The following is a 26,044-nucleotide window of genomic DNA, read 5'->3' as shown; positions in this document are numbered from 1 at the left end:
GAGTTTCTTTCTCCCTTTAAAAGTTAATGAGTTTATTTTTTGTCCTTTCTTTTGCACAATTATACGGTTAGTTGTATTTTATTCATTTTTTTTCCTGATGTCTGTGACACTTATATTAATTTATTATATTAAAATATCTTGCAATCATTTTGCTAATTAGTTGCTTTAAAATGTGTTACTTGCTAAAAAAAAGTAATAATTAATGTGATCAATCATAATATGAAAGTATCATAATCTGTTGAAACAGGAGCTACAATAAACTCCTTTAATTTAACTCTGTGTTTCATCAAAGCCACAAGACAATAAATCAACTATAGATGACTTTTACTTAAATATTTTATATAATAGTGTTAACATTTATATTTGTATATATATATATATATATATATATTATATTTTTTATAACATTTTATACATCAACAATACAACATTAAAAGTAAAATAGCTTCTTTTGGAACTACATTAAAATATCTGATGCGTGATGATGATTACAGAAACACAATCACACACTGATCTCCATCTGACTCACTGCTGAAATGATACAAACACACACAACAGAAACTAATGATAAATGATCTTACCGATGTTTGTGTGTTTCTTTCATAGAACGATGGATGAAGTAACATAGCAACAGAAGTTTTCTCATCTTCACGAATCTGAACTGTTTGAACAACAGGAAGAGATTAAAAATACAAATCTAGATCTGTGTTTTTTTTTTTTTTTTAACAACATATGTGTGATTATTAGGTTGTCAAAGTTATTGCACACAATTAATTAAACGTACAATATGTAATTTTTTCGCCACTAGGGGTCGCTAACTTCTTACAATAACAAAGGCGTAGTTTGATGACGCAACATTTGCTAAGAATTATGGATCTTGTCGTCAACGTCAAGCCGACCGATCTAATAATGTTTATGGATGAGTGAATACATCAATGTTTTTATCATGACTGTGATATGAAGCAGGTCGGGATTGCTAAGAGACAGATATCAGCTCCACACACGACGCGAGTCCCGCGGATATAAAGGAATAATAATTTCATTCTACCAAACTACACGCAAGTGCAGAATTACTACTCACAGGTCAGTTTATTAGACAAATTAAACTTGTGAGGTAACGCAGCGCTGTTTCACTTGGTCTAACATTACACTATCACACTCAACTGCATTTGAATGTGTTGAAATGTATGTTATTCTGTGTTAGTTTGTCTGTATGAGACTAGCAGTAAGCTAGCTAGATCAACATTAGAATAACATCATACAGATCATATTGTAACATTTTATCATTGTTGAACTATATAACATTGATTAGTTTTATGTAAATGTGCTCACCTGTTTAATAAAGTACATGTAGAAGCGGTCGAAGTCTCGGACGTGGAGCTCTCGTTTATATAGTGTCTATGGGAGCTCTAGGCATCTCGAAAACACCACGCTGATATTGATTCTCGGTTTAGTTCTCCTTTTTTATCCAAAGTCTGCTTGCCATGGTCCATAATGTTTGAACGAAACAACAACAGCGTGCAAATAGACATTGCGAACTACACAGTTGTCCACGTCTGTCGCCTACTATCAGAGGGCTCTGGTTTCTATGGCAGTACGAGCGGAAACCAGGGACAACGCGGATATGACGCCATTGACGGCAACAAAACGGAAATAAAGAAACGTGATGTGTCATCGAATTAAATTACAAATTTCTCCTGGTTTGAAAGTTGTTGGAAACAGTCGGGATAATGTAAGTACACAACTAAAAAATATATATATAACATAGATATAGTGATTTTTGCTATTTTTAAAGCAAAAAAAATTTTACATATTGTTCCTTAAATATATTTAATTCCAACATTATTTAAGAACTAAATTACATTACCTTTATAAATATGTATTTAAATATTAAACAATAAAATGAGCTATCAATTGAAAAAAAAATGCATTTGGAGTAGATTTTATTATTTATTATTATTTGTTAACACTTGTTAAAAGCAGTTATTCTTGCCTTCTCTATCAGTTTTTCTGTGTTCCCTGCAGATCCAGAAGATCCCAAATCCAGCAACAATCATCAGAGATCCAGCAGAGATCAACACTATCAGAGACACTGACACTGGAGGAGGAGGAGGAGAGGAAAAGAGAGACAGTCATTAATGTGAGTGAATGTGTCTGATCTTCAACAGAAGACAGAGATCAGGTCAGTAAACACACACATATATCATCAGTGCTGTGGTACCTGCACATGTGTGACAGAGTGTGTTGATGTCCAGATGTGTGGTCTGGTTGCTGATGGGATTGTTCAGCACACAGCTGTAGGTGTTTTTATCCTGATATTCCACCTCCAGAGGTAGAGAGAGACTGATGCTGAGATCACACACACTGATGCTGGACAATACACTGATTCCTTTGTACCAGGAGAGAGTCGCATCACACACATTCAACACTGATGAACACACCAATGAACAATTTGATGATGATGAAGATGAGGAACAGTCTCTGGTAATGTAAGGAGTGGGCAGATGAACTGGAAAACATGAGAGAATAAAGAAAAATATGGATGAATCTAAACAACAATCTTATTTTCAGTTCAATGTGTTTAGTGTGATGACTAGCAGGGAGTGTGTCCGTCTTCTCAAACTATGAAATGATCAAATATTTAAATATGTAAATAGCTAACAAAATACAAAGGGCAGGATAATGTCTCTACTCACCATAGACAGAAACACTGAATGTTTTTGATGATCGTTTCGCTCCACTTATCTCTAGTTGATAATCTCCAGTATGTTCAGTTCTGATGTTTGTGATGGTCAGAGATCCAGTTTGATCGTCCAGCTTCAGTCTGTCTCTGAATCTCCCATCAGGAACATCAGATGTGGAGAAGATCCCAGCAGCTTTACTGATTTGAGCTATGAAAGACTTTTCAGCTCCAAATTTCCACAGCATGTCTCCATCTTCAGGTATTTCAGTATTAGAGTTTAGAGTAAGAGAATCTCCCTCCATCACTGACACTGAATCACCAAACACACCTGGAGAACATAAAGAGGTTTTGTCACTGATTAATGCTCTTAAAAAGCCTGAAATCAGTTTTAACCTTTAAATGTGAATTGAAGAACAGCAGCAGAGATGCTGAACTGCACAACAGTCAGACATGTGAATCAATATATTTGTCTTCAATGTGTTTTAAAATTATCTTCTAAAATAAATGTAAAGTTACATGATAAATTAATTGTAACTGAAATGCAAATAAAGGACACCACACAAATATATTAATAACTTACCAATCAGACGGCAGAAGCACAAACAGAACAAAACAAGCGTGTGAAACATTTTCAGTTCAGTGAAAACTCAAACTGATTAAAGCAAGCGTAACAGAACTGTTAATCATGTGTGTGAATCCTCCCCTAACAGAGAGTGACCCTCCTATAGTGCACATGCACAACCGCTCTGACGCATGTTATAAATGGTTACATACAGTCTTATAATAAGACTACAATAAAACTATGTTTTTAATAGTGGAAAACATTATTTTTTTTATCATTTTGATAATATTTGAAATGTAACATTGACGATGTTAAATATTTAAAAGTAGAAGAATATTGTGTGAATGTTGGATGAAAATATATGATGAACATGGTAGAGTGAAATGGAGTGTAAGTCTAATTTTAAAATGGCTGTGTATTCAGCTCACATTTTCAGTGTATGGAAAAAATTAAACCCGTGTCTGATCTCACATACTGGTTTACTGAAGTTCATCTTCTGAGTCAAACCGAAAGATGTGGTTGGTTGGTGTTCTTCAGAGAGGTTTGATCTGTTGGTGGACCAACTTGTTTGTGAGAGAGAATGGCTAATTAGAGCCTGTGTGAATATAGGTGTGAATATAGGTGAAGAGCTTCTTCCTGTTCTGCTGCTATAAAGTCTCTCTTCTACTCTACAGAAACAATAGGCCTAAACCATGATGAGAAACGGTGTCTGACACAGACAGAGAAAAGCAATAGCAAAACATTGATCATATTTAACACATACAGTGCAGAATTATTAGGCACGTTGATTTTCTAATCATATTTTATTCCCAGGCACATTTTGGCAATTCCAAAACATATTCATCTTAATAACTACTATTAATTTTGTATTTAATCATTTATAAGCGATATATACTTGTTCATGAAGGCTGGAAATGAAAAACGCCTTTAATTCAGGTGTGCAGAATTATTATGCACGTTTTCTTTTACAGATAAAATAAGCCAAAAAAGAGATTTAACTAAGACTGAAACGTCAAAAATGATTAAATGCCCATGAGAAGGATGCAATACTAATGCAATACTAGAGATTGCAGTTAAGGCATGACCATTGGACAGTGAAATGCTCATTGGGTCAGCAGGGTTAGACAAATCGTGAGCTTAGAATTATAAGGTTCTATCTCCGTTTAGGGTAGTTCCGAGATATTGAGCATCAAAGTTTTAAAATCCCAGCTGGCAATGGAGAGATGGAACCTTTTTATTTGATTAATAACTACTAACAAAATATTTTTTTACAAAAATAACACCACACAGGCATTAATAAACACCTAATGGATCAGATTTTGTCAAAAACTCAATTTGACCAAAAGTGGAGATAGAACCTTATAATTCTAAGCCGTGAGCTTAGAATTATAAGGTTCTATCTCCGTTTAGGGTAGTTCCGAGATATTGAGCATCAAAGTTTTAAAATCCCAGCTGGCAATGGAGAGATGGAACCTTTTTATTTGATTAATAACTACTAACAAAATATTTTTTTACAAAAATAACACCACACAGGCATTAATAAACACCTAATGGATCAGATTTTGTCAAAAACTCAATTTGACCAAAAGTGGAGATAGAACCTTATAATTCTAAGCTCACGAAATACAGGTGGAGAAGAAAAGACACATGTTAACTGCAAAAGAATTAAGAATGAAGGTGAAGAATTAAGTGTGAAACCATCAGGAACCCTTTAGTCTCCAGCGCCACCATTTTCCAGAACGGCAACCTACCTGGAGTCTCCAGAAGAGCAAGGTGTCAGGATCTCAGAGACTTAGGTTAGGTAAAGAATCCTAAAAATGTATCCCCTCTTAATAATAATCACAAGCTGAAGTGTAGTAAAATACATGAAGACTGTTTTTTTTATAGGCTTTATAGACAGACAGATTGAGAGTGACTCTTGAAGACCAGCACCACATCCTCTTCTACCACTGTTTGAAGAATTCATCTTCCAGAATCTGACAGTAAGTTTTGGGAGTTCATTTTTAGTCCAATTCTGCAAAACAGACTTCAGGGTAGGAGATGGACTAAAAATGAACTAAAAATAAACTCCAAAAAATTACTGTCAGATTCTGGAAGATGAATTCTGAATTCTAGTCTGTGGAGTAAAACGCCCCCAGGTGGCATCGCTTCACACTATCATAATTAATGTTACCATGTTCTGAACAACACATCATTTGGTTTTCCATCAAATGTAATCTAACTAGGTGTTTGGATAAAAATATTTGGATTTTATATTTAAAAAATACCTCAAGTTAGCATCAGCTAACTAGTTAGCTAACCAGTTAGCATCAGCTAACACAGTTTTTCAAATAGGCTGATTTTCAGCATGGTTCATACATTAATATTCATATTTATCTACTGTTATTTTGGCTTGTCTTTTTTTTATTTTAAGCTTAAACTGCTTGTAATCTGATTTTGCTGTAAATGTATAAAAGCAATTTGCTTTGTCAGAGTGGGGGCATTTTACTTGCACCTGCGGGCCTTGGTACAAATCATTTGTTTGTTAAAAATCCTAAAACATGAAAACTCTGTCAGAAGTAGTGCGACTGTGAAAAGTGTGAACAATTAATAAATATATTCCCTTTTGCACTCTGAATATGGACATTGAGAAAAGACTATTACCTTTTCACATGGACAATCTGAGCAGAGACTCTTATTTTGATACGGGAAGATACCGCATACAGACCCTAGAGTCAGACTATCTGCATTGCAGGCGCTGCTCATACAGAGGATCTGACAGAAAGACACGATTCACGATTTTCCTCTTTGTTTGTTTCATGTTGTAATCTGTCTCCAGAGGTCTGCTGCAACACCAGGGCTGTCAGAACAGGACATCAGCAAAGACAAACATCAGTTTACTGTCGGATTGGTCGTGTCACATCGCGCAGGCGCAGCATCCAGTGTTAACAGTCACTGATTACAATGGGTTCGTTTAATACAATTTAGATAATCTGTCATCTTCACGTGCACTGCAAGTAACACACAATTATCATACTGAATAAAAGGGCATAAATGAGTTAGTTTTCCTGTGCACTGATGCTGCTGGTAGTCCTCAAAAACCCACATTTATCACGACCAAAGAAGAAAGGTCTACCAGTCAAATATATCAGTAAACCCCATTATCAGTCGATCTAGTAATGACAAGACTTTATCATGAAATATCCACGTATGTCTTAAGATAAGGTATAGGAAGAATATGTGTTGCTGTTGTTCTGGAACTGGTGTTATTATCACTGCAGTCACTCCTCACAGAACACGAGCTCAGCAGAATATCAAGAATTACACTTCTGATTAAATACAATTGAATTATCATAGTGTTGTTGTTCAAATAGCCATCAGTAGTCATGTTCTTAGGTGGTTCATCTATGAGAACAGCAGAATCTATTTACTGTATAGCGAGTAAAAGTAGTGCTATTCTTAGAGATGTGATTCTCTGCTTTGGACACTAGAGAGCGATGATGTGCTTGTGTTACATTTGACAAAATATCCAGCAGATCATATTGTGTGATAATGCAGTCACTATGTAATGCAGTTAATATCCAGTCAAGTTTCCCTAAAAATAATAATTCTGGAATAGTAAATGACAGACGAACGAGTACAGAGACAGGTGTGATTAATATTTAATAATTGATGTTTATACATTTCCATATGATATGATCAATTAAAAGTAGAACATTTTAGTTGAGTTTCTGGATGCTATTATATTGGGGAACCAGTCCACTAAATTAAATACACCACAATACCAAAATATATGATACAAAGAGTGAAGTCAAAACAGATATATCCTGTCTGAGAATAAATATGGTCAAGAGGTGTGAGTCAGTGTGCAGTAACTAACTCTAACATCAGATCCAGTACATGCAGGATTTGATCATCGTTTTTTGGGGACATTTTCATACACAGCATCCGTCTTTGATTTCTGTAAGGAAACACAAACTCAATCAGGAATCTGATGATGCGACAGTTTAAAAGCTAATAATATAATTTTGCTTCAAATTCACTCGGAGTGGAAATTAATTGCAGACCAATTCCACTATGTTTAACAGATTTCCTTTTTCTTTTATAATTTATTTAACTGAATGCCTCCTGATTATTTCACAATGTAGAACTGTAGCATCAATACATAAGTACAAGAACAGAAGCGAGAGGAAATGACATCATACATGCAAGTCATTTAGGTAGGCGTATATTCAGGGCAGCATTAATGCAACGGCCCCGGGCTGAGGAAGGGGCGTCAATGAGTTTGAAGTTCGGTGTTCAAATTCAGAACAAACGGGATGAGAAAGCGCCATATAGCTCTCCATATGAAGCATATCCTAACTTCATTTAAGCTGCTTACAACAACAGTCTCAATGTTTCTGTCTCAGCCACTGTTCGGACTGTGTGCCAATGTAGTTCATGCAGTGATATGTGTGTACATTTAATATGACAGGCCAATAGGTTCGGATGATGGCATTTATTCCTGCAAAGTAAAAGGCTGATAACTTGCACTTTGTGATTTAGAAAAAAAAAAGTGAATGTAAGTAATAGTTCTGGGGGATAAAGGGCCCCTCTAAAGGTAAAGCCCAGGGGGCCCTTAAAATGCTGGGTCAAATGCCAACTTGCCCTGTTTTTCAGGCGCCCATGTATAATTTCATGTTGGGAAAACAATTTTCTGTGGTAAATAAAAGAGCGCAATAAGAGAAGGACAAGCATTCCACATCACGTCTGAAGGCATGTTGCGCTTAAGTCTCCTCGGCCACGGCAAACATCGAAGTATATCGTTTTAACCCGTGATGGATGAAATCATGTATGACCATAGCGTTTGTATGTCATACTAAAATGTATGACCAAGGTTAAAAAATTAGTAATCTTCTGCTAACACAAAAGTTGGTGGCAGAATGTTGGGTACTGACAGTTGGGTACAGACACCGTGTCTACACTGAACACGACTAAACAACCGTTGCAAATTCATTTGTCCTTGATGTCAGAAGTAGCGCAGGCGTGTGGAGTATGACAGAAATAGAATCAGGACTGAGTTTTCTGTGCTAATACATTTAGATTTATGCTAATTATCTTTTTTAGTTGCAAACAGTATATACTTAATGTAAATAAAAACATGCATAAAAACACTTTTTTTTTTTTTCATCTGCACCCAAGGCAATAATAATTATAATGGATGGACTGTTATTCACAGGTCTGTTCACTGACTGTCTGATGCAGCAAACTTCAATCTGACTAACTCACTACAACAACTTCTTGCAACACAGTCATAAATTATCTTACCTTTTTTCGTGTCGTTGGTTTACACAATGCTGAATCTCTGCTCTGTCTTCCTCCTGGGTCTGAACTGCTTTAACAATAATACAGATCAGTTAAAAACAACAGAGCTTGCATTCTTGTAGAGAAATTTCTATATATCTGATTCAAATGCATTAATATTTATAGTTAATAATTTAATTCCTGACCTGTTTTTCTACATTTCCTGCAGATGCAGAAGATCCCGACTATAACAACAATCATCAGAGATCCAGAAGCAGAGATCAACACTATCAGAGACACTGAGACTGGAGGAACTGAAGGAGACTGTGACAGAGTCTGTGGGAGCAGTGCTGTAACGGCTGAAGAGAGACAGTCATTAAAGAATGTGTCAGTCTACAACAAAAGAGACCAGGGCTGCGTTACCAAACACATTTTGACACAAGTTGATCACAGAGAACACTGGTGGCAATGGTCTCCACAATCAACTTGGGCTTACAAAGCTTTTGGGAAACAGATCAGGTCAGTAAACACACACATATATCATCAGTGCTGTGGTACCTGCACATGTGTGACAGAGTGTGTTGATGTCCAGATGTGTGGTCTGGTTGCTGATGGGATTGTTCAGCACACAGCTGTAGGTGTTTTTATCCTGATATTCCACCTCCAGAGGTAGAGAGAGACTGATGCTGAGATCACACACACTGATGCTGGACAATACACTGATTCCTTTGTACCAGGAGAGAGTCACATCACTCACATTCAAACTGAACACAGCAGTGAACAATTTGATGATTTTGATGAAGATGATGATGAAGAACAGTCTCTAGTGATGTTAGGAGTGTGCAGTTGAGCTGGGAAATATGAGAGAATAAACATAACCACAATTTATTTTCAGCAGAAAAGCAAAAATCTGGGTTACAGTGAGACTCACAATGACAGTGAACAGGGCCGATCCGCAAACATCAAAATACTCACTGTACAGTGACAAGATGAGAACAATATGAGTGTTAACATGAGTTTAATGTGAAAACAAAATAACACACTATCCTTTTATGTGTAAAGTTATATTTACAGTAACTTTTTGCTTTGACATCACAACACCTTAAACACTAAAATGAATGATTTAAACAGCTTTACAGCTCAAATAATACACAGGTTTCAGCAGATTAATTAATGTAAGTGTTTTTATAAAAACTAATGTAAGTGTTAATGTTATTTTATAAATTAAATAAGCATTACATTTCTGCTTTTAAAATGTCCAAAAACTGACACAGCGCCTCTTAGTAAGTGCCTTATTTTTTCTTTTCTTTTTAAAGAAAACGAGGGACAAATCTTTTTTTGTTGTTGTTGTTGTGGTAATCAACCTTATGCCATAAATGCAGCGAATTGAGATTTTAAGGGTAAGTTCACCCAAAAATTTAAATTTTGTCATCATTTACTCATGTAACCGGTTCTACTCAACCTGCTCTGAGTGGGATTCGAGCTGTAGTCTCTGGTGTAGGAGTCGGGCGCTCTAACAAGAGGGATAAAGACTACAGCATCAAGTACTTGTGGCTAGTGTGCCTCTTGAGATCATGGGAGTGAGGTTTACACACACAGATCTTCCTGGACTACGACAGTTACACTCACCCTCATTTCGTGCATCTTCGGAACACAAATGAAGATATTTTTAATGAAATCTAAGATTTCTGTACCTCCACTGACAGTCAACATAACTACCACTTTGACTCTCAAGCATGTTCACTTGACATGCGAGAACCAATGAGGTTTATTAATGTCTTTTCCAGGCATGAAAATTACAATTACAAAACGCAGCACGTTTAAGCTTCAGCAAGAACCAATGAGGTTCATTCTTGTGTTACGCAACACGTTTGAGCTTCAGCAAGAACCAATGAGGTTCATTCTTGTGTTACGCAGCACATTTAAACTTCTGCAAGAAACAATAAGGTTCATTCTCCTGTTACGCAGCACGTTTGAGCTTCTGCAAGAACCAATAAGGTTCATTCTCCTGTTACGCAGCACATTTAAACTTCTGCAAGAAACAATAAGGTTCATTCTCCTGTTACGCAGCACGTTTGAGCTTCTGCAAGAACCAATAAGGTTCATTCTCCTGTTACGCAGCACGTTTGAACTTCTGCAAGAACCAATGAGGTTCATTCTCCTGTTACGCAGCACGTTTGAGCTTCTGCAAGAACCAATAAGGTTCATTCTCCTGTTACGCAGCACGTTTGAACTTCTGCAAGAACCAATGAGGTTCATTCTCCTGTTACGCAGCACGTTTGAGCTTCTGCAAGAACCAATAAGGTTCATTCTCCTGTTACGCAGCACGTTTGAACTTCTGCAAGAACCAATAAGGTTCATTCTCCTGTTACGCAGCACGTTTGAGCTTCAGCAAGAACCAATGAGGTTCATTCTCCTGTTACGCAGCACGTTTAAACTTCTGCAAGAAACAATAAGGTTCATTCTCATGCGTCAAAGCATAAGCTTCTGTTTATGTTCGCTGATCAATGTTTTTTTTTGAATAAAAATCTAAATCAAATCTGTTCATCATATAAAGCGATCATGTCTCTTCAGAAAATTTGGACTACTCAATTCATATGGATTAGTTTTACGATCTCTTTATGAACTTTTTAAAGCGTCAAAGTGGTAGTTGAGAAGACTCTTCAACTGAGGGACAGAAATCTCTTCGATTTCATTAAAAATATCTTAATTTGTGTTTCAAAGATGAACGAAAGTCTTACAGGTTTGGTACGACATGAGGGTGAGTATGATGAGAGAATTTTGATTTTTTAACTTACCCTTTAAGTTTAGCTGAACACAGAATATTCTTTAATAAAACAAGAATATGTGAACATTTGGACAAATAATATGTCTACTGACCATAGACAGAAACACTGAATGTTTTTGATGAATGTTCAGCTCCAAATATGTCTAGTGAATAAAGTCCAGTGTCTGTGCTTTTGGTGTTTGTGATGGTCAGAGATCCAGACTGATGATCCAGCTTCAGTCTGTCTCTGAATCTCCCATCAGGAACATCATCATATGTGGAGAAGATTTGTTTCTCTCTACTTATTTTAGCTATAATAGAGTTTTCAGTTCCAAATTTCCACAGTATATCGTCGTCTTCATGTATTTCAGTGACATCAGAGTGTAGAAGTACAGAATCTCCCTCCATCACTGATTCACTTCATCATCACCAAACACGTCTGGAGAACAAACAGAAACAGGTTTTATGCCGGTTAAGGCTACTAATGGTTTGCAAAGGATGAAATCTGTTGCGGTTTGAAAGTAAAAATGAATAGTTTTTTTGACAAATACATTTGTATTACATTTGTTGCCATTCAAAATTACTGCAGAAGTATTAAAAAAAATTTTTTTTTAATGATAGCTGGGCATGAATTTTCATTTATCCATTTTGTATAAAATGCATATATTTAAAATAACAAAGAAATGCCTGAGTTTTGAAAGTGGCACAATGAAGGATTTCATTTCTGAGCCTCCACTGTTCGAGTTTCTCCATCATATACATTTGCATAATTCTCCATGACTTTTAACATTTTAATACATTTCCATGACTTTTCCAGTCATTAAAATTACAATTGAAAAATGTCCTGATAACCAGAGAGGCCTGAATCCAAAGTATATCTCAAAATAAAATCTCAGTTTGATTTGGTCTGTGATAGTGTAAATAGTCTAATCTAAACCATAGCAGTAGTTTGTCATTTTGTTCTGAAACAAATGTGAGATATTAAGCCATAAAATGTTTTTAAAACTTACCAGTTGGACACCTCCAGCACAAACAGAACAAACCAAGCATGTGAAACATTTTCTTCACCCTTCCAGTGTCTGATCTAACAAGATCTGCCAGACTGCCACAATAGTGGCATCTATTCGTATCCTCCCACAATAGTCTCTCTCTCTCTCTCTCTCTCTCTCTCTCTCTCTCTCTCTCTCTCTCTCTCCTCTCTCTCTCTCTCTCTCTCTCTCTCTCTCTCTCTCTCACTCACACTCACACACACACACACACACACACACACACACACACACACACACACACCACACACACACACACACACACACACACACACACTTTAACTGTTCTTACTGTAATAGTGGACAATAATCTTTATCATTCATTTAAACAATCGTTTAACATTGATAATGTTTGAAAGATAGTTGTCTGGGTGTATTAATAAAAAAAAAAAAGAGTGGAATATTGTGTGAATCTCGTTGAATTACCTGATAAATTAGATCTTACTGATTTTACAATTCAATTGTGTGCAAAACAAAAAAGATTAAATCTATTATCCTTCTTGTCATTCTCATTGAGGTTGAGTCAAACTGAAACCTGCTGAGGTCGGTTTTCTTCAGAAACATGGACAAACATCTTGTAGGTGAGAGTGGGCTTTTGTTTGATGTGCGTTTAGTTGGTAGGTGAAGGGCTTCTTTCTCTCCTGCTTACTTTACATCTAAATAAAACTGCTTTCCATGTTTCAAACACCATTGATAGATATTTGTTCTTGTTTTAAGCATAAACTCGCTTAATTTTGTTCAATCTTAATTTTTCATCTCAAGTACATGTATTTTAGAGGATGTTTAGATATTTGCATTGCATTAGAGTATAATCTGTTCATCATAAGGGGCTAAGTTCCTCTTTAGCATATCTCATCCGAGCAGACCCTCAAGACACAAACACAGCTTTCATGGTTTCACACCCTGGAGGAGTGGGGGCACAATACACATATTGCCTCATACCCCACATGTGTCAGAAAGTTGTTGATCTCAAAACAATACACAAGAAAGAAACTGCTGCACAACATGTCCCATCTGCAAGATGTTTAGACAAGATAACATTGTTTTTCACTTTAAATGAGACATCCAAGCACTTGCGGTCTGTCTCTCGGAAACTTTGCTCCCCATCTCACAAGAAGTACAAAAGTTCACCCCTTAGTCAATCAGCTACATTGAGGCATAAAGATTAATAAAAGAAAATCATTATATATATATATATACACATGATACATTTCAAATGATAATAATGGTAAACACATTAAAATGATATTCACGTATGAATATGATATTCAATATGATAAAACATCATATTGAGAGAAACACATCAACACGATAATAATGATTTCTTAAAATGTGATTTAATACATTTGATTAAATTATATTTAAGATATAAATGATTAAATGATAAAACATAAGCAAGAGATATAATTTTTTTCTTTTTCTGATTAATCAGCCGCACTGTCAAAGTAAAACTGGTGGTGCGAATACAATCAGAAACATTTTCCTGGAAACATTACTCGTGGAACCACCCTGGTGACTAGAATAAAGTTCCTAGAACTAAGTTCCTAGCACTACTAGGTCTGAAAGCCCCTATAGATGGGTTTCCATTTCTTGAATTACCCATTATCCTCTGCGGCGCGCCGCCATGTTGTGTGTCAAAGCCATAGACAGTATAAGAAGTGGACAGCGCCATCTCATTGGAACTCAATTGAGACAAGTGAAGCCCATTTTTAGCGATTTTTTAGAACTTCCGTTCCTGACGCGCAGACTCAAACCGAGCTTGACGACGTAGATGTGACGTGAGCAACCCGTCTGTCTTCTAGTGGCTGTGGCATGAGAAATCTGAATCATTCCCTTCCGAATCTTGCAGAGACGGAGAGTGTGAGTAGGAGCTGTCCATGAGCTAGGAGCAGGAGAAACTTTTGCTAAGTATTCTGATTAATTATTTTGTCATTTTGCCTCCACGTTCCCCCGGTAATCTCTCTACTGTGCGACAGAGAGTCGCGTGGTTATGACGCAATCGTTAGCCTACTTTTACAAAAACTGCTTCTACGGGGCCATAACGTAAGCTACAAGGTAATGGAGCATTTTATACATTGCCGTGTTTCTTTAGAAATAAATAATGGACAAATGGAGTCTTTAAACGCCTCAGATGTGAAGTTATTCGCTGTCAAAGTGACGCCAAAATGAATGGGAGTCAATGGGATGCTAACAGCAGGTGAAGTTCTGCTACAAGATGGTGGCACGCGGCCGGCTTCAACTTCCGGTCGACTTCCTTCCCGCTTGGTCAAAGCTGTCAGTAAGCCACTGGGAGACACGGCTCATTCACTGTCCTGCATTAATAGAAAGCCAGTTAATATAAAGTATAAGTATATAAAGTATATAAAGACTCTTTTGTCTTGAGATAACGATGACAAATTCCTCCAAACCTGGCGACAAGGTGAAGGTTATTTACAGGGACACATTAGACGATGTTTGCAAGGCAAAATATGATGAGAATGTGCGAGTTAAAATTGTATGTGGTCGCATTTGTGCGAGTGCATGGTCATGTACTACTCAGTTAAATTCACGCATGAATTCTCCTGCATTGAACTGTCGCTGTAGCCAGGCGGCTGATATCTGCACAGCCCTTATTATACGGTACATTTAGACTCAGTGTCAAGACAACACCATCTGGGTAAAAAAACAACAACAACACAACATGATTATCATGTTCAGAATAATGCCGATTCAGGATATTATCATGCTCTGTAACACAAACGCTTGACCCACTTGACACACAAGATGGCGCCGTAAGGAGTTGCGTGAGAAATGTGACGTCATCGTAAATCTATCTATATAAAGTGATCGAGTCTCTTCAAAAAACTGGGGCTAAACTGCTTGATTCATATACGCTTAAGGCCCGTTCACACCAAGGACGATAACGATAAAGATATGAGAAACGATATCGTTGGGATCCCTGTCAGAACGATTTTTTTCGACCTGTCGAATAATAAAACACTGACAGCCAATCAAAATCCACTCGAATTTAAAGGACTCATGCATTTAAAATGCAGACGACACTGTGGAGAAGTTAATTGCCGAGGTACAGACATTTTTTTCAAGGATACGTAAAAAAAAAATGGACGCTTGGAATAAATAGTGAGAAGTATTAATGATGAGATCATTATGCAGGCTTGCAAATAGTGCAAACAAAATTACCTCAGGTATCCAGCGCTGGTTTCGACAACATTGTATTGCTTCCTTTGAAGTTGCAGTGAATAAGGCGTTGTATATATATATATAATATATTATATAGCCTATATAAAAGGTGTTGACTAGGTGTTGTTTTTATTTCCACTATTGACTTTGTCAGCTAAACTCACTGTTAGATTAGCTCGATTACACTAGACTAGCTAGATTCACTGTTTAGATGACAGTAGTAAGATGACAAAGTAGCATGCTGAGGACATCTGCTGGTAAAAGACGTGTAAATGCAACAAACTGATATTGATCCATTCGAAACCCAGATATCAGACGAATGTGATGCGGCACTGCAGGCCTTGTTATGACCCGGACAAAATGTATGTGAGCCTAATGTGGCCCACATGTAAAAGGGCAAATATGGCACAAATATTTTAAATCACATGTGGGCCTTTTTAGGCAAAGATACGGCACTCATGGCAATGTGTAATCTGAATGTGAGCCTAAAGTGACCCATTTGATAAATAATGAATATGGCCCAAATATTACAAACCAAATGTGGGCCACCTATGGCAATTCTGGCACAATCGACAATGACTAATCTAGATGTAAACCAAATATGGCCCACATTTGTTGCAGCAAATGTGGCCCAGTTATCATAAAACATAATTGGGCCAGTTTTGGCAAAGATGTGGGACAGTAATCCCTGGTGAATGTGAATGTGAACCTAAAGTGGCCCACAAATGGCATAGCAAAAATGGCCCAGATACATTACACCAAATTTGGGCCGCATCTGGCAAATGTACAGCACAGTAAGCACTGGCTAACCAGTGTGTGAGCCTAAAGTGGCCCACATATAATGCAACAAATGTGGCCCAGTTATCTTAAAACATATCTGGACCAGTTTTGGCAAAGATGAGGGACAGTAATCATAGGCAAATCTGAATGTGAACCTAAAGTGGCCCACACATGGCATAGCAAATATGGCCCAAATATATTACACCAAATTTGGGCAACATTTGGCAAATGTACGGCAATGTCAGCACTGGCTAAACAGGGTGTAAGCCTTATGGCGCAGTAAGGAAGATATTAATTAATAACAGTTAGGGCCACTTTTGACAAATATACGGTACAGTTGACAGCCCTAAATATCATTAGAAAATGTGGCCACTTCTGGCTTGGATGCAGCACCTTTGAAAGAGATGTATAGCTAAAAATGGCCACATTGATGGCGGCTTTTACAAATGTTGGATAGCCTAGAAAATATCAAGATAACAGGAGATCTCTGCACTTTATATCTTACGTTTCTGAATTCTATCTTTTGAATTGTAACATGAATATTTCTTATAGTGATACAATGTAATTTAGGGTGGTATACCAGAGTATGATATACTAAACACTACATTTATAATGGTCAAAATTAAATATAATAATGGTTTATAATGTGTGGTTTTTTTGCTTTTTTTTTTTTTTTTTTTTTACAAATGGGGTCTCTGTGGAACAAAAGTGGACGTTTCTAAGTTTGTGGGTGTTTTCAAACTGGTGAGTGTTTATAAATGAGACATACTTAGAATGGAAATGTCAGTGATGGACTAGAATTGAATCTCGGATTTCATCATGTGAGTCCTTCTCCCATTAGTCTGATTACTTTTGTTTTTGGCATCAACGAACGGCAGGCTTCTTTTGTTTCCACAGAATCTGCATCAGTGTCAGAGGAGGCGATGAGCTTTCTTATTTTCATCCTATTGTGGTTTTTACAGCTTGGTAAGTATGCATTTGTTTCTGGTGATTCACATTAAAAGGTATACTGCTAAGGACAGCTTTTGGTTTCAGTTCAGATTTCGTTTGGCTGTAAATGCACAATAATTTTGCATGTCATTCTTCATGATTTGTGAGTCTGATGATGTAATTTGTTTTTATCCAAGGCAATAGCATTATTAGCTTGGGGAAATACATCTAGTGAAAGGAAATTTCAAGTCCATGTCCAACTCTAAATTGTATGGAATTTATATCTTTGATTTCATAGTAACACTTTACAATAAGGTTAATTTGTTTATTATTCATATTAACTAACATGAACCAATGAGCAACACATTTGTTACTGTATTTGTTAATCTTAGTTAATAATAATACAACTGTTAATTGTTTGTTCATGTAATGTCAGTCAGTGCATTAACTAATATTAACTAATACTAATTTTGATTTTAATAATGTTTTAGTAAATGCTGAAATTAATATTATCTAAGATTATGCTGTAGAAGTGCAGTTCATTATTAGTTTATGTTAACAAATTTAACTAATGAAATCATATTGTAAAGTGTTACTGATTTCATGATAGCTAACACTTTCATGAATACATATATACAATTTACAACATCAACAAAACTAAACATGAATTCCTCATAATTACCTTCTTGATTCTAACTGTTTTGTTTGGTAAAGTAAATAATATTTAGTAATATTATCATAATTTCCCTATTTTTGTTAGATGTGTTATACATTCTAATTGTATCAACGTCTTTTCATTGGTAATGAAGAGAGGCTCTCTGACCTACTGCTCTCCATCGAGGGAGATATTCCAGTTAATTGTGAGGAAGTCATTAAAATATTTAAAAACACAACAGACATACGGGTACTGCTTTAAATACAGGTAATTAATTTAATAAATAAATGTAAAAAAAAAATAATAATAAATTTGTGCCCTTTTTGGTCCTTCCACCCCTGCCCCTGAGGAGGTGCACACCACTGCTGACAGTTATTCAACGTGGGGCTGACTCTGACTGGAGCTAAACTACACTATTTTAGTTTTACTAGGTTAATTGCTATATAGCGCGAGTTAAGAGCATCAGTTAATCTTCCTAGCAGGGAACAGTACTGTCTTCTTACTTCTTTTTATTGTGAACACAGAGTAAGAACTGCAGAGGCAAAACCCCATCTTACACATCTTTTTCTATGACGGTGAGAATTTCCCCCCCAATTTTTACATAACAAAGCAGTAAATTAACCAAGAAAACCCGAACTAACTTGAACATAAACACACATAACTTTACTAACACAAAAACCCAACCATCTTGCTTTAATAACACATAAATCAACTCGGCCCACTAGAATAATATCTTTTTTTATTTTTTTATTGTATGATACGCTTTTTATCTATGAAATGTTCATAATGGATACTTATGGGTATTAATTATGAGACGAAAATTAAAATTAGTTGCATGAATTCACAAATATATTGAGAAAAAGGTTGAAATGTGAAGAAGGATGTGTTGTATGTTCAGTTAAGATCATTCATGATACATGTATGTTTGTCTGATGAGTGAATGTGTGAATCAGTGATGTCCAAAAAATGATTTACAAGGAATTGTTCATTTCTTCTCCAGGTGTCTCTGGTGTTGATACAGATGGAGAGTCAGTGTCAGTGATGGAGGGAGATTCAGTCACTCTAAACACTGGTGTTAAAACAAACCAACAAGAAAAGATAATATGGTATTTTCATAAAACTCGCTTGGCTCAAATGACTGGAGATCAGAGTAAGATCTGTACAGATGTTCAGTGTAAAGAGAGATTCAGAGACAGACTGAAGCTGGATCATCAGACTGGATCTCTGACCATCACAAACACCAGAAACACAGACTCTGGACTTTTTAAACTACAGATCATCAACAGCAGCAGCAGCTTCAGCAGTCCAATTATGTTCAATGTTACTGTCACTAGTGAGTAATTTAGTATAGCTATATGTTTAAATCAGATCATTAATGTGTGTGTTTCTGTGTACCTGCATATTAATTCACATACAATATAAAATTTCAAGAAAAATTATTTAAGTGGAATTTGTAGATTTTACTTCAAAATAAATTAGTTTTGATTTAAAACTGAATCATTGCCATCGATGAGCTGTTAGTGTTAACAGTTAGTTTTGATTTATAAAATAAATGCTGGTGTGTTCTGGTAAAGAGTTTCTCATCATACAATCTCTGATCAGCTTCTCTTAGATTAGTAGTGATGTATAATAAATATTACAATACGTTCATAAACACAAAACATGGATTTCTATTTCAGATTTAAGTTCAAGAAAGGTCTTAATGTAATCTTTCATTTCCACAGTTCTCTCAGGTTATGTTTTTTTTTTTTTCTTTTTTTTTTTTTTTTTACAATATGGGCCTCCAAACGGCGGTTAAAGGGATAGTTCACTTTGAAATTAATTTTTGGTATGTTTTAGCTTACCTCAAGGGCATCCAAGATGTAGGTGTCTTTTTTTCCGCAGTAGTTTCAATTTTTATATTTTTAGGTCAAACCGTTCTTGTCTGTCAGTCATATAATGCAGGTCTATGGTCACTGTCTCAAAACACAAGCACAGAGTCCAAATTAAAACAATTCCCCGTCGTCCAAATTAAACAATTCCCCATCGTAAGTACACATTGATGGCCTAAGACACGAAACGAGCGGTTTGTGTGAGAAAACGAACAGTATTTATATCGTTTTTACCTCTTATACGCAGCCATGTCGAAGTGATCTGATCTGACGTGTGCGCAGACTGGTGCATATATATATACACTAGATGTCGCCTTAAAGACATTCGTTCCAATGAACTGCCGTAGACAAGGCGACATCTAGTGTGTATATATCTATGCACCAGTCTGCGCACACGTCAGATCAGATCACTTCGACATGGCTGCGTATAAGAGGTAAAAACGATATAAATACTGTTCGTTTTCTCACACAAACCGCTCGTTTCGTGTCTTAGGCCATCAATGTGTACTTACGATGGGGAATTGTTTAATTTGGACGACGGGGAATTGTTTTAATTTGGACTCTGTGCATGCTCTTTGAGATAATGACCATCGACCTGCATTATATGACTGACAGACAAGAACGGTTTGACCTAAAAATATCAAAATTGAAACTACTGCGGAAAAAAAGACACCTACATCTTGGATGCCCTTGAGGTAAGCTAAAACATACCAACAATTTATTTCAAAGTGAACTATCCCTTTAAATTGTTTCAGATGTTCCTGCAACAGAACAAGTTGAAATGAAGAACCAGTCAGTTATGGAAGGAGAATCTGTCACTTTAGATCCTGGCGTAATGAAAAAAAAGAATAGATTCAGTTATCAACATGTACAAATGCATAAAAATAGTGCTACTGTTTTCTGTTGAGCTCGCAGTGCAGTGATGTTGCTGTTCTTCACAATCACACCAGATGGAGCCATTTATCAGTTAAATCATAGAGTTAAATCAATATAGTCAAAGTAAAAAAGAAGTGTAAATTTGACTCAAAGATATTGATAAATATCGTATGTATTATCATTCACTCTCTAGTCATAATGACTGCCTATCTTTATCTGTTCCAGATTCAGTTCTGTCTTCAGGAGCAGTAGCAGGATTATGTATTGGTGTTGTTCTCCTGGTGGCTGCAGCTGTAACGGCTGCTGTGATTTACTATTGCAAGCATCAATAGGGTGAGCATTGTCCTTGCAAGATTGAAAAGACTTGTGAAAATGTATTTTTATCCAAACGCAAAGTAATGTGTGTTTAATTGAGTTTGTTGTTTTTTAAACAGACATCGAGATGCAGGACCAGCGTGATCAGGTGAGATTATGTGCAGTAAATTTAAATGCCTGTGGAAAAAAAACAAAAAACAGAATTTATTACAGATTCAGACCTGTGAGATCTGTATGTGGTGTGTCTGTAACTTCTGTTTGTTATGGGTTCAGAAATAATGGCTATTTAATTATAATAACAATTAAAAGTGAGTTATATTAATATTTGTATTATTATTATTAATAATTATAATTATATATTTAACATTGGGATTTTATGACCCCACTTTAGTGTCATGGTATAACATAAATGTACACTGTGAATAGTTGTTCTTAATAGTGTTTTTTTGTCTTTTATTTTGATTGCCTCCTAATCAGACACCAGAAGATTGCTACATGTGTGGAGTACATTGTAACGTGATCATATGACAGCTTAAAATGCTATCTGATCTAATGAAAAAAATATACAAGACAAACTAAAATATTTTCTCAATAAAATAATGAATGTTCGGTACATTTCCATATGATAAATTAAAAGTAGAACATTTTAGTTGAGTTTCTGGATGCTATTATATTGGGGAACCACTAAATTAAAATAGAATTTCATACACCACAATACCAAAATATATGATACAAAGAGTGAAGTCAAAACAGATATATCCTGTCTGAGAATAAATGTGGTCAAGAGGTGTGAGTCAGTGTGCAGTACTAACTCTAATCCAGATCCAGTACATGCAGGATTTGATCATCGTTGATCACTACCCCCCTGTATTGAGTAAAATGGCAGTGATCTAGCAGTCAGATAATGATACACCACAAACTTCCTGTGTAGACACGGCAATACTTTTCTTAGCACAGGCTGCTTGATAGAGCAAGACACGTCATGGTTTTAAGATTTGAAAGTTTTAATTATGTAGCCTATTCTTGAATGATTTGATGTTTGGACCAGCATTGCTGTCCCTTATTAATGGAAATCGGTAACTCAAATGACATCCAAATGCTTCATTGATAATCGCTATGTGAACAAACTTGCAGTGTCCACACTGTCTGAGTTAAGAGAGAACATGTGCTGTGGTTTACAAATATACCACTATATCACGCTTTAAAATGGCGGGTTAAATCCAACTTGCCCTGTTGTTCAGGCGCCCATGTAGATTTCTAAATTGGGGGAAAAAATTCTGTGGTACATAAAAGTGCGCAATTAGAGAAGGCATGTTGCTCATAAGTCTCCTCGACCACGGCAAACATCGAAGTCTGTTGTTTGAACCCGCGAAGGATAAAATCGTGCATAACCGTAGCATGTAGGCTATGTAAAAAAAAAAAAAAAAAGAAAGGGAAAGAAAACTCTTTCTTCCGCTAACACAAAAGGTGGTGGCAGAATGTTTGGTACTGACAGTTGGGTACAGACACCGTGTCTACACTGGACAAGATAAAACGACAATCATTTGTCCTCCATTTCAGAAGTAGCGCAGGCATGTGGAGTACGTCAGAAATATTCAGAAATATTAGAATAAGGACTGAGTAAAAAGCAAAACTTTTCTGTGATAATAAATTTCGATTTATGCTAATTAACTTTAGTTGCAAACAGTACATAGGCCTACTTAATGTAAATAGTTTAAAAGCATGCTTTAAAACTATCATTTTGATCGGCTCCCGAACATTTATGAAAAAATAAACAGTTTTTTACAGTTGTTTTATTTTATTTTAAATATACTCAAAACTCTGTAATTTTACAAACATGATCGATCATTGTAGGTATTATGCCATTCATGACAAATTACAGTAATTCTATTTTTTATACTGAAAAAATACTATTATTTATACATTTTCTTAAATTACATGGAAATGTAGGCCTAAAGTTATTTTAGGAAATTAAAAGAGGTTTAGATGTTGATAAAATAATAAAGTTTGAAGTTCGTGTTTGCATTAGTTGGGCTCTTGATTGTTGACTTTTAAAACTGACTTTTTCTCTGACTGCTTTATCTGTGTTTATTAAACACATTTGTTATGGCAAAAAAGGCAAATCTGATCAGATGAATTATAATAAAAATAATAATAATTCATTATATTTATATAGCATTTTTCTCTGCACTCAAAGTGTATTACATAGAAGGGAAAATCTCAAGATGGTTTTCACTCCTCAATCTCAAGTCTAAATATTTTATTATGACTTTATAAAATCTTTCAAAATATCAAAGCACTGCATAATGTGAAATTAATAACTCATATTATTAAATCATTTAATTAATGATTTAATTTGATTCTGGGTAGTATCAGTGCATGATGATTATATCATCACCAATAAGTAACCAACATCACCTGATCAGATTTTCTCTTGGAATTTTTTTTTTTTTTTTGTGGCCATAACAAATGTGCTTTAGAGACACACAGTTACAACAGCCAGGAAAAAGAAAAAAACTTCAGATAAAAGAGCCCAACTAAAGCAAACACTGAAATCACCATAAATAACTTTTATTATTTTTAATAAAAGATCAACATCTAAACCTCCGTTGTCAACAATAACTTCTGTATGAAATAATAGTCAAACTGGTTTGTAATAAGTGAAGACGCTGATATCTTGAGAGATCTGTTAGTGTTTAATGTTCTTTTGAGATTTAAAGGGTTTCTGTTGTCTGAGTTTGGGCTAATTCTGTTCACTGACCGTCTGATGCTGTAAGCTTCAATCACACTAACTCACTGCAACAACTTCTCGCAACACAGTCATAAATGATCTTACCTTCGTTGTTGGTTTACACAATGCTGAATCTGCTCTGTCTTCCTCCTGGGTCTGAACTGCTTTAACAATAATACAGATTAGTTAAAAACAACAGAGCTTGCATTCTTATACAGAATTTTGCATATCTGATTCAAATGCATTAATAGTTGTAGTAATAATAGAATTCCTGACCTGTTTTTCTACATTTCCTGCAGATGCAGAAGATCCCGACTACAGCAACAATCATCAGAGATCCAGCAGAGATCAACACTATCAGAGACACTGAGACTGGAGGAACTGAAGGAGACTGTGAAAGAGTCTGTGGGAGCAGTGCTGTAACGGCTGAACAGAGACGGTCATTATGGTAAAGAATGTGTCAGTCTACAACAAAATAGTCCAGGTGAAAGATTTTGTATTTTCAGTCATCAGTTTCATCTACATTGTGACTTAGATTTAATCAACTGAAAACAGTGTCTGTAAAGGTGTGAACCAAATGGCCCACAGTCATATGGCCCATACAGACAAATGGCCCATAGAAACCTTCAATAAATTCTTCTCCCCGCAAGAACTCTGGTCAAGCTTACTTATTTTATGTATTGGAGAAATCTAATACATTGGCGAGCCACCCAAACCACTGCTCGGCCAAATACACCAAAATCTAACACGGCTGCGTTTCCAAACGCATTGTGAAAGAAGTTGATCACAGAGAACACAATGGTCTCCACAATCAACTTGGGCTTACTAAGCTTTTGGGAAACAGATCAGGTCAGTAAATACACACTTAAGCCGCGTTTCCACCGCAGGAACTTTCCCCAGGAACTAGGGACTTTGGGCTGGTACTCGATGTGTTTACACCGCAGGAACCAGGGTCTAAATGAAGTTCCGGGTAAATATTTCCCCCTCCGATAGTCCCTGCTCATGAGGTAGTACTTTTTCAAAGTTCAGGAACTTTCAGGGGTGGGACTTGTGCGCTGCACAAGCTGATTGGTTGCGTTCACGCCGCATTTTGGTTGGATGATTCCACGCAGCATTTTATTTATTTTTAACCTCCCTTTTTAAAAAATCTATTGCGGTTCGTGTCGTGGCTTGGCGGTGGACTGGCGACGAGTTTCAGGCTTTATTAAGGGTATTTGTGGAAGAGTAAACTTTCTGCGCGTTCGTCCCAGCCATCTCACGGTCAATGTCCGCAATAGCTGATAACATACAAATGTTATATCTAACGTTAGCATTACGAGCTTACTGAACACGCTTTATCAGTGCTCGTCTCTTTTCTGCCACAGCTTTTATTATTAAGTCATTATGTTTACACATGGTCATCTATTGCAAGGCACTCCAAACCATGTTACAAATTTACTATAACAGGATTGAAATAGCGCTTTGAGGTTAGTAACAAACAACTATTTACAAGACTGTCACTATTTATGATTGATAGACGGGGTTCGGGCTTTTTTTAAGCGTATTTGCGAAAGAGGAATTTTTTTTTGCGCGTTCGTCCCAGGCATCTCACATGATAACACTGATAACATACGTTGTCTAATTTTATACGCATACGAGCTTTCTGAACACGCTTTAGTATCAGTGCTCGTCTATTTTGTTTTGTTAATTACCTCGTTAGTAAACCAATACATAACTGCAGCACAGTTTGAAACTCCTCCATACTTATTATAAATGTGGCGCTCAAAACTGATTACTGTCCGTCGCAGACTGGGAGGAGCAGTTGCGCGCAGTTTACCTTCCCGGTACTTTAGACCGCGGTGTAAACGCATAAAGCAACCGGTCTGGGGCGAAAAAAGTTCCTGGGAAAAAAGTTCCTGGTACAAATTGTTCCGGGTAATTTCGGTGGAAACGCGGCTATATATCATCAGTGCTGTGGTACCTGCACATGTGTGACAGAGTGTGTTGATGTCCAGATGTGTGGTCTGGTTGCTGATGGGATTGTTCAGCACACAGCTGTAGGTGTTTTTATCCTGATATTCCACCTCCAGAGGTAGAGAGAGACTGATGCTGAGATCACACACACTGATGCTGGACAATACACTGATTCCTTTGTACCAGGAGAGAGTCGCATCACACACATTCAACACTGAACACAGCAGTGAACATGATGATGAAGATGATGATGAAGAACATTGTGAAGAGTTACTGATGATGACAGGAACAGGCAGATGAGCTGAGAAAGATGAGATAAATAAGCAGAAATATGGATAAATCTAGTGTTATTTTTAGTTCATTGTGTTGATGAGCAGGGATTGTGTCTGTCATCTCAAACTATAACATAATTAAACATTTCAATATTTAAATA

At 36.3% G+C, this 26,044-nt stretch overlaps 2 protein-coding genes and 2 long non-coding RNA genes across 4 annotated transcripts in view; 1 reads left to right on the top strand and 3 right to left on the bottom strand.

The window, feature by feature from the left end:
• LOC309476224 (SLAM family member 5-like) overlaps positions 1-26,044 on the bottom strand; it is a 232,245-nt gene that overhangs the window by 133,493 nt on the left and 72,708 nt on the right. The window lies entirely within an intron of this gene.
• Positions 6,184-8,803, bottom strand: LOC309476494. Its single transcript, XR_014198207.1, has 3 exons — positions 8,714-8,803; positions 8,532-8,598; positions 6,184-7,185 (listed from the first exon to the last, which is right to left on the bottom strand). It is a non-coding gene; the product is annotated as an uncharacterized lncRNA (long non-coding RNA).
• Positions 13,968-24,516, bottom strand: LOC309476430. The gene is made up of 4 exons (XR_014198140.1): positions 23,935-24,516; positions 23,764-23,819; positions 20,060-21,104; positions 13,968-14,581 (listed from the first exon to the last, which is right to left on the bottom strand). It is a non-coding gene; the product is annotated as an uncharacterized lncRNA (long non-coding RNA).
• LOC309476301 (uncharacterized protein) lies at positions 17,189-20,944 on the top strand (the record flags this gene model as incomplete). The annotated part of the gene is made up of 3 exons (XM_082139590.1): positions 17,189-17,246; positions 18,866-19,198; positions 20,838-20,944. Exons 1-3 carry the CDS (start codon positions 17,204-17,206, stop codon positions 20,942-20,944), a joined length of 483 nt encoding a protein of 160 aa, XP_081995716.1. The 5' UTR covers positions 17,189-17,203.

The sequence above is a fragment of the Leuciscus leuciscus genome, assembly GCF_965113295.1.
Source record: "Leuciscus leuciscus genome assembly, chromosome: 15".
NCBI classification, from domain to species: Eukaryota; Metazoa; Chordata; class Actinopteri; order Cypriniformes; family Leuciscidae; genus Leuciscus; species Leuciscus leuciscus.
The sequence above is the reverse complement of the archived record's forward strand: the minus strand, read 5'-3'. Positions and strand labels throughout refer to the sequence as shown.